This window comes from Eurytemora carolleeae, unplaced genomic scaffold (assembly GCF_000591075.1).
Source record: "Eurytemora carolleeae unplaced genomic scaffold, Eaff_2.0 scaffold273, whole genome shotgun sequence".
Classification (NCBI taxonomy): domain Eukaryota; kingdom Metazoa; phylum Arthropoda; class Copepoda; order Calanoida; family Temoridae; genus Eurytemora; species Eurytemora carolleeae.
In genome coordinates, this window is record NW_019396174.1 from 153,454 (window position 1) to 171,202 (window position 17,749).

At 32.2% G+C, this 17,749-nt stretch overlaps 2 protein-coding genes across 2 annotated transcripts in view; both read right to left on the reverse strand.

The window, feature by feature from the left end:
* The window catches only part of LOC111697182 (vascular endothelial growth factor receptor 1), a 46,256-nt gene extending 44,727 nt beyond the window's left edge, over window positions 1–1,529 (reverse strand). Inside the window, exon 1 of the mRNA XM_023467085.1 lies at window positions 1,519–1,529. The gene's annotated coding sequence lies outside the window, so the exon portion shown is untranslated. The remainder of the gene's footprint in view (window positions 1–1,518) is intronic.
* Window positions 1,530–1,622: 93 nt separating this feature from the next.
* The window catches only part of LOC111697198 (uncharacterized), a 61,252-nt gene continuing 45,125 nt past the window's right edge, over window positions 1,623–17,749 (reverse strand). The window contains exons 10-22 of the mRNA XM_023467105.1: window positions 14,286–14,407; window positions 12,376–12,507; window positions 9,092–9,164; window positions 8,023–8,144; window positions 7,332–7,383; window positions 6,385–6,470; window positions 5,966–6,125; window positions 5,590–5,696; window positions 5,251–5,487; window positions 4,833–5,080; window positions 3,991–4,063; window positions 2,695–2,772; window positions 1,623–2,614 (exon numbers count right to left, since the gene is read on the reverse strand). Of these exons, the coding sequence (XP_023322873.1) occupies window positions 2,585–2,614; window positions 2,695–2,772; window positions 3,991–4,063; window positions 4,833–5,080; window positions 5,251–5,487; window positions 5,590–5,696; window positions 5,966–6,125; window positions 6,385–6,470; window positions 7,332–7,383; window positions 8,023–8,144; window positions 9,092–9,164; window positions 12,376–12,507; window positions 14,286–14,407 (1,520 nt within the window). The 3' untranslated portion in view covers window positions 1,623–2,584. The remainder of the gene's footprint in view (window positions 2,615–2,694; window positions 2,773–3,990; window positions 4,064–4,832; window positions 5,081–5,250; window positions 5,488–5,589; window positions 5,697–5,965; window positions 6,126–6,384; window positions 6,471–7,331; window positions 7,384–8,022; window positions 8,145–9,091; window positions 9,165–12,375; window positions 12,508–14,285; window positions 14,408–17,749) is intronic.

The following is a 17,749-nucleotide window of genomic DNA, read 5'->3' on the forward strand; positions in this document are numbered from 1 at the left end:
TCTAAAAAGAATAGATAATCACCAACATTATTACTTTTGATTTGATATGTAAAAATTTATATTGAACTTTAGCAAGTTTAAAGTATCAGAGGTCTGGAAGGTCTCATAATTGAATATCTCCAGTCAAACAATATATTTTTTGGCAAATATTTCACTCTTTCACGTTTTCTCCAACCATCATAAGTCCTAACTAATTTAAAAAGGAGAAAATTTGGTATGAGGTACTTTCCCAAAGGCATTTTTCCAAAGGCGACTTCCTAAATGACAATTTCCCAAGCGGCAACTTCCAAAAGGTTAGGTTAGGCCCTCGGGCGCTGCAGGGTGCAATGGGGACCAAGCGCCGCGGCTAGAACAGGTTGGGGGATGAGCGCTGCGGCTAGGAAAGACTTGGGAAGTTGCCGCTTGGGAAATTGCACATTTGGGAAGTTTTCACTTAGGAAAATACCCTTGAGACGTTGCCACTTGGGAAAATCCTATGAGAAAGTACCTAACATCGAAAATTCATATTGTTTTTTTTATGGAAAATTTGTTTTAAATGTGATAATAATTAAGAAATTGGAAATTTACTGCTTGTTTTAGATTCTTAGGGGTGGCACCAAATTTTTTTTACGCGCTTACGCAAATATGTGCCCCCCCCCCCCCCTGTGATATAGGTTTGATCCGCCCCTGACTTCAGCCAGTTGTGGTTATTAACTTTTAGTTAAAAACTGGAACTAGTCATTAGTTGTGCAAAATTTTGGGAGGTACTTCGACCCTAAAATCAAAATTTTGGGAGGTACTTCGACCCTAAAATCAAAATTTTGGGAGGTACTTCGACCCTAATTTTGGGAGGTACTTCGACCCTAAAATCAAAAGAATGATTTCTTCGCAATGACATTTTACCCTTGCACAATTGGGATGCGTGAAACAATTACTTTTGCATGCAATCTATTTTTTTACATCAAAACACATAAATATAACAATTATCTATATCTGTATCTGTATCTACGTATCTGTATCTATATCTGTATCTGTATTTACGTATCTGTATCTGTATCTGAAGCTGTATCTATATCTACGTATCTGTATCTGTATCTGTATCTGTATCTGTATCTGTATCTGTATCTGTATCTGTATCTGTATCTGTATCTGTATCTGTATCTGTATCTGTATCTATATATGTATCTGTATCTACGTATCCGTATCTGTATCTGTATCTGTATCTGTATCTGTATCTTTATCTGTATCTACGTATCTGTATCTGTATCTGTATCTGTATCTACGTATCTGTATCTGTATCTACGTATCTGTATCTGTATCTGTATCTGTATCTGTATCTGTATCTGTATCTGTATCTGTATCTGTATCTGTATCTGTATCTGTATCTGTATCTGTATCTATATCTGTATCTGTATCTACGTATCTGTATCTGTATATATATCTGTATCTGTATCTACTTATCTGTATCTGCATCTGTATCTGAATCTGTATCTGTATCTGTATCTGTATCTGTATTTTTTAATTATATAATCGCGAAACCTCTTCTAGAAATAATCTTTTTAAATTTATTTATTTTACTAAACATGATTAAATAACACTTTTTACATCGATGGGTTTTATAAACAGTAACAAATGACGTAGTTAGGTTATCACACTATAGGTTTTATAAATCACAATGTAGAAAAAAGGAGAAATCAAATTTTAAAAAAATCCTTTGGTCATATATCAAATAATTAGTAAGTAAAAACTGAACAAGAGAATTTTTTTATTTTAAAGGAAGTCTTGAAAAATTCAAAATTTTCATTTTTATTTTTTATTCATATTTTTGTCTTTTGACTGTTTGTACAATGTAACAGAAAGTTAAAAGAAATTAAAGGAAAAAAGTAATTTTGTAATTATGAGTATTTCAGATTTAACTAGTTTTGTGACTAAATTGTGATAAAAATAACAAAAAAAATGTATTTGAATGACTAACATCAATAAAATGACTATAAAAACTATAAAGTAACAAATCATAAACATCTTATTCATAACATTATATATTAAAAATAGATTAATAACAACCAGTTAAATTGTTGAAATGATTTCGACTGACAATCTCGTTTTTAACAATTTATTCATCAGTTTAATTGGAAACACGTTTCTCACAAAAATGAGATTCAAAACAATTTTTGAGATTCTTGATTCAACAAAAATACAAAATGGAAAGCTTTGAGATTTTTGATTCAACAAAAAATACAAAATGGAAAGTTTGAGATTCTTGATTCAACAAAAAATTGCAAAATGGAAGAATTTTTTTTTCGCAGATTACTAGGAAGACCATTGAGCTGTTACTGCAGAGTTGCGATTTTTAAACATGTTTTGCAATCGGAACTAATTATTATAGATCAATAATAATCGGAAATGATCGAAACTATTCGGAAGTGATCGGACTATAGGAAGTAAATTTTCATCTATTCGAAAGGAAGAAGCTTGTTAGCTCTGATGGTGCACGCGTTGGATAACATGAGTATTATTATAACCAGATATAAAGCTCTACTTGAAAAAGGAGCAAACAAAAAGTTTTTAGAAATTGTTTTTTCTAGAAATTTGAAGATTTCAAGGATTACAGTGATTCGAAGGATCCATCGCTATCCTGAAATTAAAACAAAAATGAAAAAAATAAAATTTAAGATATTTTTATAGTTATTTCTGTTATTTCTTTAAATTTCTAACCTGAAGCCTATACAGCTGTTGATGAGGGGAAACTACAAACGAAGAACCACCGTCCCTATCCGCCATGGTCCGACCCTCCTGGTATAATATTAAATTAAACGAAGAACCACCGTCCCTATCCGCCATGGTCCTACCCTCCTTTAATAATATTAAATCAAAAAGAGTACGCACTTATCAGGGCAAACATATGGTGAGGACGCACAATGAGGACACACAATGAGGACACACATTGAGGACGCACATACAGGATGTATATTGAGGACGCATATTTAGGACTTATATTGAGGAGAAGATACATTGAGAACGCCCATACCGGATGGACATTGAGGACGCACATTTAGGACTTACACATTGAGATTGCACATTGAGAAGATACATTGAGAAAGCCCATACCGGATAGACATTTAGAACGCACGTAGTAAGGACTTACATTGAGGACACCCATTAAGGACTTACCTTAAGTAGGCACTATTGAGGACGTACATTGTAAATTAAGGACGCATATTGATGACGTATTTTGATGAGAGACATTGAGGACTGTGCATTTTTTATTAAAGACGTCATTTAGAAAGCAAATTGAAGACGTACATAAAGAACGCACACTATTGAGAACACATTAAATGGAGCGCTAAATTTTTAGGACAAACATTGGGGACGCCACAAGTGTGACATACGTACATGAAAACATGCTTCACAGATCTAGGATTAAAGTCTACATAGTTTAATTGCTGTTCAATGAGAGTTCAAAATTGGTTTGGTTAAGTAGTATCATATAATTTCTAAATAATTCAACCACAACACCTTTTTAACTACATAAAGTTAATGCAAGGGTTAAACAGATGCTATAAAATTAATTAAATTTTGAAAATGAATGAAAAACCTAGATTATTTTCTTTAAATGAAAACAGAAATTTTAAATAATGTTAAATAAATGAGTGTTATATTAATGAATTTAAAAGGAATACATATTAGATAAAAAATACTATATATGAATAAGCAAAAGATAAAAAAAATGTTAAATAAACTTTAACGAAAGGATGAAAGGATGAAAGGATGAAAGAAAATTGTATCAAAAGGATGTTAAGAGAAAAGCAGTGCTTAGGATCCATTTAATTTTGATCCAACGGATTCGGCAACACGGTGAAAGAATGAATGAAAGAATGCTGCATACCTCTGAGGTCCTGTTTGACCTATTACTCCTTTAGGAGGTTCCAGCAGGTTTTTAAAGAATGAATGAAAGGATAAAAGGATGAATAAAGGTTGAATTAATTGATGAAGGAATAAATGAATGAATACCTCTGAGGTCCTGTTTGACCTATTACTCCTGTAGGAGGTACCAGCAGGGGTATGGAGTTTACGGGTAACAGGTCTAAATAACACAAATAATTATAACCATAAAATTAATTACAATAATGATATAAATCATCCATATAAAATAAAAAAAAAATAAAAAAATTTAAAGGTAAATAAAACAAAAACATTTAAACAATAAATTTTGTTTAAATGAAAATTCCTAAATAAAAAAATTTGATGTTTTTTGTGATAAAAGATTTCTTATTTTTCTCCAATCTCCAGATAATTGGAAACCTTATCTATATGTTAATCAAATACAAGCTCCGCACACATAGCAAATAATAATCATAAAAAGATAATTACAGAATAAGTGGAAATTATGTAAATATGAAACAACGCAAAAAATATTTTTAAAAATCTCAAATTAGTGTCGATTCTAAAATATTTATTTTACACAAAAAAAACATGTTTTTACGCATGATACAGGGATACCCTGTAAAAATGAGACGTTTTAACAGACGACAACATGGAAATTATTCAGACTGTTTACTTACAATTAAATTAAGGTTCTTTGCAAGTTGCAGATTTTAGCTTGTTTCTCTCCTATAGTCTATTATATAAATCCAGACACTTTTCACTTTCTTAGCTAGGTTTAATTGTGTATACATTTACTATACTTTTTTGTTGGGGTATTTATTCAAATGGTAAAGTATAAAGTCTTTTGACCAAATATGAGTGAGCATATTGGTATAAAGTGCAGACAGGAAGTTATACTTCGTTGAAGTTAGTTTTACGTTTTGTAGGCATACATACATCACAGCTTCATAATATAAAGGTTTACCAACCTAATAATAGTCTCATTGTATGACCGTGAGACAGAGTGTGTGTCTGCTCTCTCCACCATGTCCAGGTCCCCTCGAGATACGGACCTATGGAAGGTCCCCACGGACTCACCGCCATCGGACTGGAACCCCTCCAGGAGCGGGTCCACGGAACCGCCGCGTTTGCCTCTGAAGCCACCGGCAAAGGATGGTACGGACGGGCGGCGGTGGCGGGATGCCAAAGAAGCAACCTCGGAGATTGCACGATTTTTCTATACAAAATATANAACTTCTTAAAAAGTAAATAGCTACCAGTAGAACCAACTAGTTAACTAAAATGGGTCTGCTATTCTGCTAAATTGCTATGTTTCATGTCCATTGGAATATTTATAATCATTTAGTTTTTGAGTCGTATTCCACAATTTTATGATTATTACTCTACCTCTGTGGTGGGAGTGCTGAATCTTTCCCTTTCGTCATCACTGAACCCTGAACTCCGGGTCGGACCAACCTTAGCTCTAGGGATGGCTAGAGATGGTTTAGCAGGTCGGCTGGTCAGAGGGGCGGGGTGGAGGCTGGGGGCGTGGCTCCCTCGAGATCCAGTAGACCCAAAATGGTCTTGCCAGGGGTGGGAAGAGCTCCGCATTGATTGATTGGATTGAAGAGAACTGGGTTGCCTCTGCAATGATAACGATGATAATAATAATAATAATAATGATAATATTAATATTATTAATTATAATGATTACAACAATACTACTACTACTAAGATAATAACAACCTGTTGTCGTGTACGGCTCGACATCCCTGACTTTACAGTGCCATGATCCATAATCAAATTATGCCTCATATTCGGAGGTAGACGGGCCATACTCACTCCATAGGGCACTGAACAATTATACAAAATAACATTTTTTTATCGCAAGAGTATCTTCAAACCAATTGTTTATCGTAAAATGAAAAAATCTAAAATCATGTTTCAACAAATATATGTGTTTAACTGTTTCTTTTTTTAAATAAAAATGTACGAAAAATAATACATAGCTTCCTTATGGGAAATCACGATAATTTTCCAAAATTACATTTTTGTTTAGTTTTAAAAAGAGTGGGTTTTCAAAGAAATGTTTTTATACGAGGAAAAATAAAAATCTGCTTACTTGGAATATTTCTCTTCCTGCGATCCTTACAGCAGAAGCAGGAGACCCCGCAGGCGATCAGCATCATGAGGGTGGCGGAGACTGCTCCGACAATCAGGAGGAGTTTAAGATTAATCTGACAGTTCTTACCAGCGAACCAGGGCTTACATGCACAGGATACCTGAGTTAACATTAATCTTACTAGAAGGGTACACCCGATCCGATTTTTGCATGATCAGAACGTTCAATAAAACACATTAAATATTTAAAAAAGCATTTTGCGAATCCATAAATCTCTGATTTTAAATAACTAAACACAGTTGGTAGAATGAACTATAATGAATTTCGTTTTCAAAATACAGTGAAATAGGACGACGACTTTTACTTGCATCAAACAGTCGTCTTCCTATTCCACAGTTTTATAAAATTAAAAACATTACCTGTTCCTTCTCCAGGACGCATTGTCCGTTCTTGTTGCAAAGATCACATTCCGTGCTTGCGCTCGTGCAAACTCGTCCGGTCAACCCTTAAACATTTCAGGAGTTAGAACTTTGGTTTTGTTAATCTCGGGACGAAGAATAGATTTCAATCTTATGCAGACATTCTGATTAATTAAATTCATCTTAAATATCCCGTGATGGTCATAACCTGTATGGATAACTGTAATTAAAGGATAAAGTATTGATCCTCCAATTTAAAAGTGTCCACACTGGATATCTAGATCAAGTGTTCAAGATTAACGATACTCCACACAATAGTTCTGACCTCAAGTCCAATTTTTTAAATCACGCAACCTCGAAATGATTTACCTTTTCGTGGATTTATTAAAGCAATCAACTACTGAGAGAAAAATGGATCAGTTTCAGCAAAAATGAAAATTTTTGTAAATGATAATCTCCAAAAGTTCAAATTTATAAGTTATCTCAATACCAACCATAGTCAAACACCCATTTTTTCTTCATATTTTTGTTAAACTTTCAACACTATGACCTTTCAATATTCACAATAACCTTTTACTTAAGAAATATATATTCTACTATGTTAATTGCAGAATTCTAAACTGCTGTACAATATAAGAGTTCCACAATCACGACAAACTGGAGGTCCTGGTTAAAAGTCCAGTTATACTTTTTTACCCATTTAATATAGTTCTTTCGTATTTGCTATTTTATACTTTTTTTTGGTCTATTTATCTTAAGTATTTACGAAAAAAGCCTCTTATGCTAATTTTGACGGAATTTGAATTTGTAGTTAGTTAATTACGTGCACACACACATGTATATAAAGCAAGTACCGTGTACGACGTAATGCAGTCATGAATGTCATTAAATCATCTTACTACATTTTCTATATAAAAAAGTTTTATAAGTTTAAATATAAATATTACCTGTTGATGAGAGATCCAGGAATCCAGATCGACATTCACAATTGTAGGAACCCTGATCATAATAATAATAATTATAAAAATATGATAATGATTATGATATTTTTGAGAATATTAGAAACAACTATGAATAGTAATCATAAAAAGTAACACACAGAACTAATTATGTAAAGTGTCTTTGTCTATGTAAATTTGTACTGTAATGTAATGATAAAGAATACATATACCTTTCTAAATAATAAGTATGAACTATACCTTTGTATTTGTACATAGTTATAAGTATGTACTATACATTTGTATTTGTACATAATAATAAGAATGTACTGTACCTTTGTATTTGTACATGATAATAAGTATGTACGTACCTTTGTATTTGTACATGATAATATGTACAGTACCTTTGTATATTTTCATAATAATAATAATGAACTGTACCTTTGTATTTGTAAATGATAATAAGTATATGCTGTATCTTTGTATTTGAAAAAAATGAAAAGTATGTAATATATCTTTGTATTTGTAAATAACAATAAGTATATGCTGTATCTTTGTATTTGTAAAAAATGATAAGTATTTAATATATCTTTGTATTTGTAAATAATAATAAGTATGTACTGCATCTTTGTATTTGTAAATGATAACAAGTATGTAATATATCTTTGTATTTGTACATAATAATAACTATGTACTGTACCTTTGTATTTGTACATGTAGCGAAGGGACTGCAATCGTTGTACTCCTCGGTCTCGCATTCATCGTAGTCCTCGATACTCACCCTGGACACTTTCACCTCGGTTCCCAGGGGGAACTTGGTACCTAGAGATAAGAATAATCATATGTTAGATCAGATTGCCACAAACTCTTTTTTTCTAATCTTTATATCTTTGCAAACTAATGCAGAAGACATTAGATATTTCAAACTATAAATTTTTAAAGATCAAATAATAAAAGGTTGAAATATCAAAGGTTTAAACCATCATGATTGCAAAAATATAGGCTAAGAAAACTTGAGTTTGTGGCAAAAACTCGATTCAAAGGAATCGAGTCTTTGTCACAAACTCAGATCTTCTAACACCTATAACTTTTCTACCCAATTTCGTAGACCTTAGATTTTTCAAACTATGAATTTTTTAGATCAAATAGTCTAAGTTTGAAAACAAGGGTTTCCACCATCAGGTTGCCAAGATATAGGGATTAGAAAATTTGAATTTGTGGCAAAACCTCAAAGGAAAATCTATTAAATCATTCACTGTCATTTCTATGAAAAATAAGAGAGGTGATTTTTGAACAATGCACAAAGAAAAATGCTCCTAGATAAGGTTAAAATATTTGAAAGCTAAAAAAATAATTTTAAGAACGGAGGGATGAAAGCCCAATCTTAATGAAGATCACATAATAGTTCAGAATGTATTTACGTTTGGCCAGAGTTAGTAGTTTATGAATAGAAAAACGTAGTAGAACTAGATACGGATGTTTGAACTACTACCACATATTGAGATTGGTGGGTAATGCAGAATTATTTAGTTTCTTAAATTAAATTTTTTTCATTTCAGATGTAAATTGTTACACAACTGAAAGGATCTATTGTTCCATATGGAATTTTGTTGTTGTTGTCAATTCAAACCTAGTCAGTAATTTTTTTTATGTCATAACTGGAACTAATACTGCAAAATACTTTATTAAAAAAATTAAAGATAAAAAAATGTACTTGGTGTAAAATTCAAAATGTAAAATAAATTTTTAAGATAATTTGAATGACTTACTTTTTATGCTGGGTTCAAGAAGAGATCTTAAACGTTCCTCTGTAGCGTTCCTGGTCGTAGACTCATCATTAATCTAAACAGTTAATTATTGGTTCTAAATAGTGTCGCAAGATGTCTCTGATTTCAGTTTTTCTTCAATTTTTTTTGTTACAGAACCTAAGCTAACATATAGTTAATAGGAGATAAAATAATTATTTAGATGTTCTCCGTATCATGTCTTTGTAGTAATGTCAAGATATGTCTCTTATAATTATCTGAAAGGCCGGGTTCATTTGCTTAAATTACCAGTTGAAATGTATTGATTTCAATGCTTGCTATTCTGTTAAAGATAAGATTCGTATGAGATAAATCTGAATTATTTGGTTTAAAATTCCTCCGCATTCCATTATACATTACGGCATTCCTGTCAAAATATATAACATTTTTCATCCAATTATGCTCGTCCATTAAACTCCTGGACATTGTAAATTATATTACCAACCATTAAATCCTTGATGTATGTTAGGTATTTAAGTTCTTCTAATATCTAATCTATCTTTGACTCGTTCATATTGTTCTTCTTTTAGTGAAAGTCTATAAATCAAAGTTAAGAAACGTGAAAACGTAAACTAGGCGTCTGAAAATATTGAAATATTTGTCATTGTTTCGAATAATGTCAAACCATTTCGTCTCAACTTTACTTTCTCTGATATTTTCGAGTTATCATCTATACATTTATATATCTAATATATATTCTAATAAAGATTTATATATTTTACCATTAAATATGTCCATATCTAAATATCCAGATATCTTTCTATATAACCCTTATAGTAAAAATCAATCTATCTATATATTCGTTTATATATCCATCTATTTATCCATATATTAATATAAATCTATATATCTTTATATCCATTTCTTTATCTATCTTATCTATCTTTTAGTATCTTGACATTGAGCCGTCAAACTGTCATTTAATATAACGTAATTTTAATGGCTAAGAATTGAAAATATATAAGAAAAGGTTTAGATACGTGCTTCAAATATTATTCTTTATCCCGAAGTGTTTAGTGAGTCTGTAGGTGAAAATAAGACTATTTAAGTAATGTGTCTTACAATATTATAGGAAAACTGTAAATGAATCATATTAAAACTATGATTTTTATGGTTAATGTGCCCTAAAAAAAACTATTAAGACTACTATAAAAAGTCCTATGAAAAATAAGACTATTAGAACTACTTTTATAGTATGCCGTAAGAAAAATAAATCTATGGAAGAGTTTTACTAACGTACCTCATAGTACATACATCAACTAACAGAATTATTCCATTTAAACATACATTTAAATTTCCTTTTAGAAAGACCCTTCATTTTTAAGGGATTACGGAATTTAGAGGATTTGAATATAGGAAGACAGGGGTTGGGATTAGGGATTTCAAGGTAGGGGATTAGGGCATATTGGGAGATTATAATTTGAGACTTTGCTAAAGGAATTGAGTCTTTGCCACAAACGCTGATTTTTTAATCCCTTTTTCCTTTGCAACCGAATGTAGTTAACCTTAAATATTTCATACTATAAATTCTGTTAGATCCAAAGTGTAAGTTGGAAATATCAAAGGTTTACACCATCAGCTTTTCAAGATATAGGGATGAGAAAACTTGAGTTTGTGACAAAAACTTAATTCCTTTAGTAAAATGTATGACTTGTAATCAAATTTTAATTCAACAATTAATTGTTTTGAACAATTTTGCCTTGATGCTTGAAAGCTACCCTATCATGTTGCCTTGATGCTTGAAAGCTACCCTATCATGTTGCCTTGATGCTTGAAAGCTACCCTATCATGTTACTTGGCTTATCTGATTCTATAAAATGTCCCCCGTAAGCTTTTATAGACTGGGTCGGCAGGAAAATGCTTTTAAAGATCCAAACAAGGTTTTATGTTTCCCTAACAACTTGATAAGAAGTGGTCATGAAAAAGTGTGTCAAGGGGGGGGATTAAACCCCCCCTCTCTATAATTTATGCAAAGAGAAGTGACCAATAGACAATTTAAACACAAGGAAATGTCAGACAACATGCTTTTCTAAAGAGGGTGCCCCCTCCCCTCCCCCTCCCAACCACTGAATGGTAAAGGGGGACTGCCCCCTTTTCCGCTATTCACCCCTGTCGTGAATGAATACATACAAGAACCAAGTTTCGTAATATTTAGCACTAAAACTGTAAAACACTTTAAAAAAATGGCGTCACTTCAGGATGTTTACTTTAGCCCACACTATAGGAATAGAAATAACAAAACTCCAATGACCACTTTCCCACCCAGGGGGGGGGGAGGTTTTAAACTCATCTGATAAAAGGGGGTTGGGGCGGAAGTTGGGCGGGGTTGAACAAATGAATGGTTTTGAGATTTCATGATTCGGGGTTATCTAAAAGATCTTTGTTTGACGAGTGCGCGTGGCCTATCTGTATCTTCATTTGTTCTCCCCCCGTCCTTATATCCTTCCATCATCTCTTTATCTTTCTATCTTCATTGTTTTTCATTATCTTACATCTATTTTTCATTCATCCTTCCCCATCCCTGATCTATCTATCTATCTATCTATGTATCTATCTATCTATCTATCTATCTATCTATCTATATATCTATAAATGAGCATGATAGGAAATGTTGTCAAAAACGTGTGATACAGCTATAAATAAAGTTATTATTACCATAGAGAATAGATTATTACCCTTGTTAGAAAAAAGATAACATTATTATTTTGGCTCGCAGTCTTAAGTAATTTAATAAAAAAAAATTTAAGAAAGCAGACATAAAAATATAAAGGTAATCTTAATTTCATTTTCATATATATCGAAATATAAATCGAAATATATAAAAATATTTTGGAAATATTATGGAGAAACCCCGAAACCAATCAAAACTTTTAAAAACACGTTATAATGTACAGCTGATTTAACTTTATAGCACGTTCAAAATAAAATTCACCGTGAAGTGAGTAAGTAAGAATGATAAAGTACACAATAGTTTTATAAAAAAAACATTTTCTATAAATGATGATCTAGTTCCAGAAATTATATGATGTTTGTCACGTTGGGGTCTTGTGTACGCGTAAATACGTTTATCATTCATGTGTAATATGTAATACTTGTAGAAATTTTTTTTTCAATTTTCAATTTTTGGTTTGGTCCATCACCATCACCAAATTATCTATCTATCTGTCTGTCTGTCTATCTATCTATTTATCTATCTATCTCTCTATCTATCTATCTATCTATCTATCTATCTATCTATCTATCTGTACCTTTATGAGCATCTTGATCTCCATGTTGTCCTTGGCGTCCCTGTCGTTGGTGTTGTTGGTGCCGAGGGGGTAGTTCCTCTTGGTGGTGTTGCTCACCTTAATACTGGTGATCTCCGATCCTTGAAATATATCCTAAAATAAAAATATAAATTACTATATTTAAGTGATTCAAAAGATATGAAAGGGGTCTAAAGTGAACCAGGGCCATGAATTAATTCACCGTGAATTAAACATTATTGAACCAGATTTTATGAAAAGTGAGATATAGTTGAACCGCGTCGACTGAGTTGAACCACTATTGTTTTCAATAAGATTCAACTCAGTTTGTCGATATTTTGGCAATATTTCGACGACAGCCGAAAGTTTGTAATGTGTTTACATCGTTGAAAAGTTGGCTGATGTGTAACATCACTTCTTAATCCTATATATATAACTAGTTGGAGAAGTTGAGAACCCAGCGTTGCCCAGGGTACTTCGTACTCAAAGTTATTCCCGCTGTTTATTCCCGCCGTTTATTCCCGCCATTTATTCCCGCCGTTTATTCCCGCTGTTTAGTCGTGATTGGTCGTATTTTTCCCTATAAAACCAAGCTAAGAACATTTCCGTGGTTCTCCTGAGTTCACCAACTAAATTTTGAGGCAAATCGGTCCAGGGGTTCATGAGTTATGATCGGACATACAAACAAACAGAGATTACAACTTTGTTTATGTAGATTTGCGATAACAATGATAATAATAACACCTAATTAAAAGTTATATTTATAATCAAATTCTAATATTTCTGTAATTAAACCCTTCAGCATCAATTTAAAATAAGTTTATATTAATGTTCCATCATTGTTCATTACTATATTTATAATGTATATGTTTAGAGCAGAAATTAACCTTCAGATTGGAAAAGAGGGGGGGGGGGTTACTTAGCAATCCTAAGATTAAAGGGATAAGGATGGGGGGAGGAGATATTTATAGAGAGAGGGGGGGGTGTATATGTACATGTACAAACTTAAGATAAAAGGAATTTTAATTATGAATATACAGCTTAAACTAACCTTGAATAAATATAGGCATTTGTGCCTTTAAGCCTATTTAAGAAAGATTTGTAAATTATGCTAAGGGTCTCTGTAAGGTCGAATCGAATTGAAATGTACACTTGATATAGCTTTGATAAGCGCAATAGGGGCAGGTTTTTAGGACAGACATTTACAAGGTCAGTTTTAAAATCCCAGCTAGAACATTTCAAATTAGATTTGCTATGATAGGTGTTTGGGGTTTAAAAGGCTCTAGGGGTTTGAAAGGGGGTTTAGAAATATACTTGGGGATTTTGGAGTTTTAGGAGGTTTGGGGGTCAAATTAGGTTTAAGGGGTTGATCTGGTTTTGAAGGTTAAGAAGGTTGACCTGAACGTTTTGAGAATACAACTAAGACTATTTTTTCAAAATTTTCTTCAATCTAAAGGGGTTTTGGGGTTTAAAAGATTTATAAAGTTTTAAAAGAAGTTAAAGAATTTTCTCCTTTTCCTTAAAAGTTTCTGACAATGTACGTTGATTGAATCTAAAGTTTTGTTTCTACTTTTACAACTAAATTATGTTAAAAAAGGAATTTATGAGAAGACATATTTAAAGTTTGGTAAAAGAGTTCATTCTTGACAATATTTAATCTAAAAGTAACTGAGTACTCTACCCATACTCTAGATAATTAGAGTTTGAGGAGAGTATTCAGTTCCTATATTCTAAATTTTAAAGAGACTATCCACGTACTTACAAGTGAACTGCATTTTAAAACATCCATTTCCCGTTCCCAACTCTACCCTTTTAACCTTCAATTCAAGGTTGAGAACTTGAGAAAGATATTGCCGTTTTTAAGAAAGTGTTTCCTGAACAGTCCCTTTAAACTAAAATGGCTTCCTACTAACCTTGATCTTGTTCTCGAAACTGGTGTCTACGGCCTGCTGAACCAACCTCGGGTTGAACCTCACTATCCTCGTCTCCTGGCTCTCAGAGGTGGTGAACACCTCGATCTGGTACATCTGGGACTCTAGGATAATAATTTTTAAAAATATAATGATAATAATCATAATAATAATAATTATAATANGGAATTGAGTTTTTGCCACAAACTCTGATTTTCTAATTTCAATATCGTTGCAACCCAATATTGTAGACCTTTAATATTTCAAACTATGAATTCTGTTAGATCAAATAATGTAAGTTTGAAATATCAAAGGTTTACATTATAAGATTGCAAAGATATAGGTTTTATAAAAACTGAATTCGTGGCAAAGACTCAATTCCTTTGAGTTATTAAAAGTGTAGGTAGGTTAATAAGAGTTAATCATCAACTAAATAAATGCGCAAAATAGAGGTGCATGAATTTAAGTGAATAAGTTTAAAGGCAAGTATATAGATGCTACAATACAATGCTTTGATAAAGTAATTATTTTGTGTGTAAGTCAATACATTTCTTATTGAGTGTCTCACTGAGTTAATAAATAGATATAAAAGTTAGTGAAAGAATAGAAAGATAGTGAGTTAAAAAGTGAGTGAGTGGTTGAGTCAGTAAGAGTATAAGTGTGTGAATGAGTAAGTTATTGAGTGAGGTAGAAATCTAAGTAATAGTTGTAAGTTTAGAGAGGAAATTGTTTAGCGTCTCAACCCATACTTTCACTTTCTAACATTCTCAATCAATTTGGAATTTTTTGTTAAACAAACAAGCTTCCCCCCCCCTTNGGCAAGGTTTATTAATGAAATAGTAAATTTATATTATTATAATTAACACTCTCAATATATCTATACTAAAGAAACATTTCATTTTAGTGAACCAAGGCAAGGTTTATTAATGAAATAGTAAATTTTTATTATTAATGAAAACTCTCAATATATATATGCTATAGATACATTTCATTTTAGTGAACTAAGGCAAGGTTTATTAATGAAATAGTAAATTAATAGTTAAATAGTTAATTACGCTGACATTTTAGTAAACTAAGGCAAGGTTTATTAATGAAATAGTAAATTTATATCATTAATGAAAACTCTCAATATATATATACTATAGATACATTTCATTTTAGTGAACTAAGGCAAGGTTTATTAATGAAATAGTAAAAATTATATTATTAATGAACACTCTCAATATATCTACTATAGATACATTCTCAATATATATACAATAGATAGTGTGATACACAAAAGATATTAAATTAATCATTTGAATACACTTAAAGAATATAAATCTAAACCCTTGAAATTAAATCTTTAATGGACTATAGAGTGTAGACCTGCTCCCATTATAGAGTGGCATGTTCTATTCCCGACAGTACCTTTAGACCTTTTATCTGATCAACATTAATGAAGATAGTCGATGTTCTAGATTGAAAAGTGTTTAATTCTGACAATTGTTCTCTTGTTCTCTGTTGAATAAACACTTGTTATAGTGAAATCTAATTGAATCTGGTTGTTTTCAGGTAAAAATATGGATATTGCATTCATCTTTGATCATGTTCAAAGGGTACGTTGTGAATTGGACATGCCACTCTATCAAGGGTCTCCTGAAATTACGTATACAGACCAGTTCCTTAAAACAAAAGAAATGATAACCAAATCATTTAAATATAAAAACAGCAATCAGGGGCCGGGGGGTATTGGATATCTTGACATGTCTCATNNNCCCTATCTAGTTCTAAATATTTCGGGGGGTCAGGGGCATGAAATTTAGAATTACTTTTTACAAAATATATATAGGTCCACTAACATTCTTTTTAATCCCCTAGTTTTCCTAAGTTTGGAAGTTTTCAGAAAAATATATAAACCCCTGGGCACTGAACCGGAAACAACCTATATATCCGTCTTACTTCCCATACCATTGAAATCCAACAAGTTTAATTTAGCCCGAGGGGAAATCCAATAGGTTAGATCCAGTCCTACAGCCCGTAATTGTCTATTCAGATAGCCAGCCATTATATTGGTCACTTGGTCATTCTATATTTGTAATATGTGCATTTACAGCCCTGATAATTAAGCCCTGGGGTGGGGGAGGTGGGGCTTAATTGTGTATTATTAGCTGATTTATATTCAATATTTTTCCTTTTATGCTTTTATATTACAATGTGTCTTACATATAAACTTCATGATTATTCATGATTTCAAATAAAAAACATCAAAGTTATACATTTCGGAGTTATTTTCAGATTTCCTCCAACACTTCAAGGTTACAATGCAAGAAAAGTTATTTTGGAGGTGTACGCATCTTTTGTACTGTCTCTGGGCGATAATGTAAACACAAAACGGATGTCGAAGCCTGACATGGGATCCATCTTTCACATAAAAAATCAATGAAATATTCTGGTCATANCCTGAAACCTCTTGATCTGGCAAACAAATGTCCTTGGTTTTTCTTAATCTGGATCTTGGCCCATGGTGTTCAAAAGTATATAGGTCAACCAAATTTTAATTTCAAAATTTAAAAGTGTCTAACCTCAGAGCTGTTCATCAAAATTATTATTTCTTAATTTATAATTTTTGACGTTTAGAGCGGATTAAATCTGCAGAAAATGGAGATCATTGCTTGATTTGATTCACCATACAAAAGTTCTGGCTTATTCTCCTGACCTGACCTGACCTGACCCTCAGACCTGAATATTTCGGACCACCGTCCCTATTCAGTTCTAAATATTTTGGTCCCCCTTTTCAGTACTAAATCTTTCGGACCACCCTATTTAGTTCTAAATATTTTTTACTGCCCTATTCAGTTCTAAATATTTCGGACCACCCTATCCAGTTCTAAATATTTTGGACCACCCTATCTAGTTCTAAATATTTCTAACCAACCTATCCAGTTCTAATATATTGACCACCTTATCAAGTTCTAAATATTTCGGACCACCCTATCTAGTTCTAAATATTTCGGACCACCCTACATCCAGTTCAATTTGTTAAATTCCTTCTTGCACCCCTCATGACCATTGACTATGTCAGATCTAAAGGTATCTGGGTAAGTTAGGGACACAATAAAAATATCAAATAAAGGCCGACTGCAGGCAACAATCCAATCAGGCAGTGAGGCAGAATCTAGGCCAAAAATTTCATAAACACATTATGGATTGGGAAGCATTGTAAATTTATCATTTTTATAAAATGTCGGTGCGTGTTCATTTAATCCTATGATAATAAATCCATTTTTTAGATTTTGAAAATGGATTGAGATAAATGTGGGCGTTCACAGTATATAAATCAAGAAGCCAGGGCTGGGGTAACGCCCTTAAATGTCAGTAAACGTATTGAGGAAGCTTGAAAAATTCCTCCGTTGGTTGAAACAATGGACTGGAATTTTTAGATCATTTTGAATCAATCCATTTCAGTTTTAAAGAGAAAATAGTAT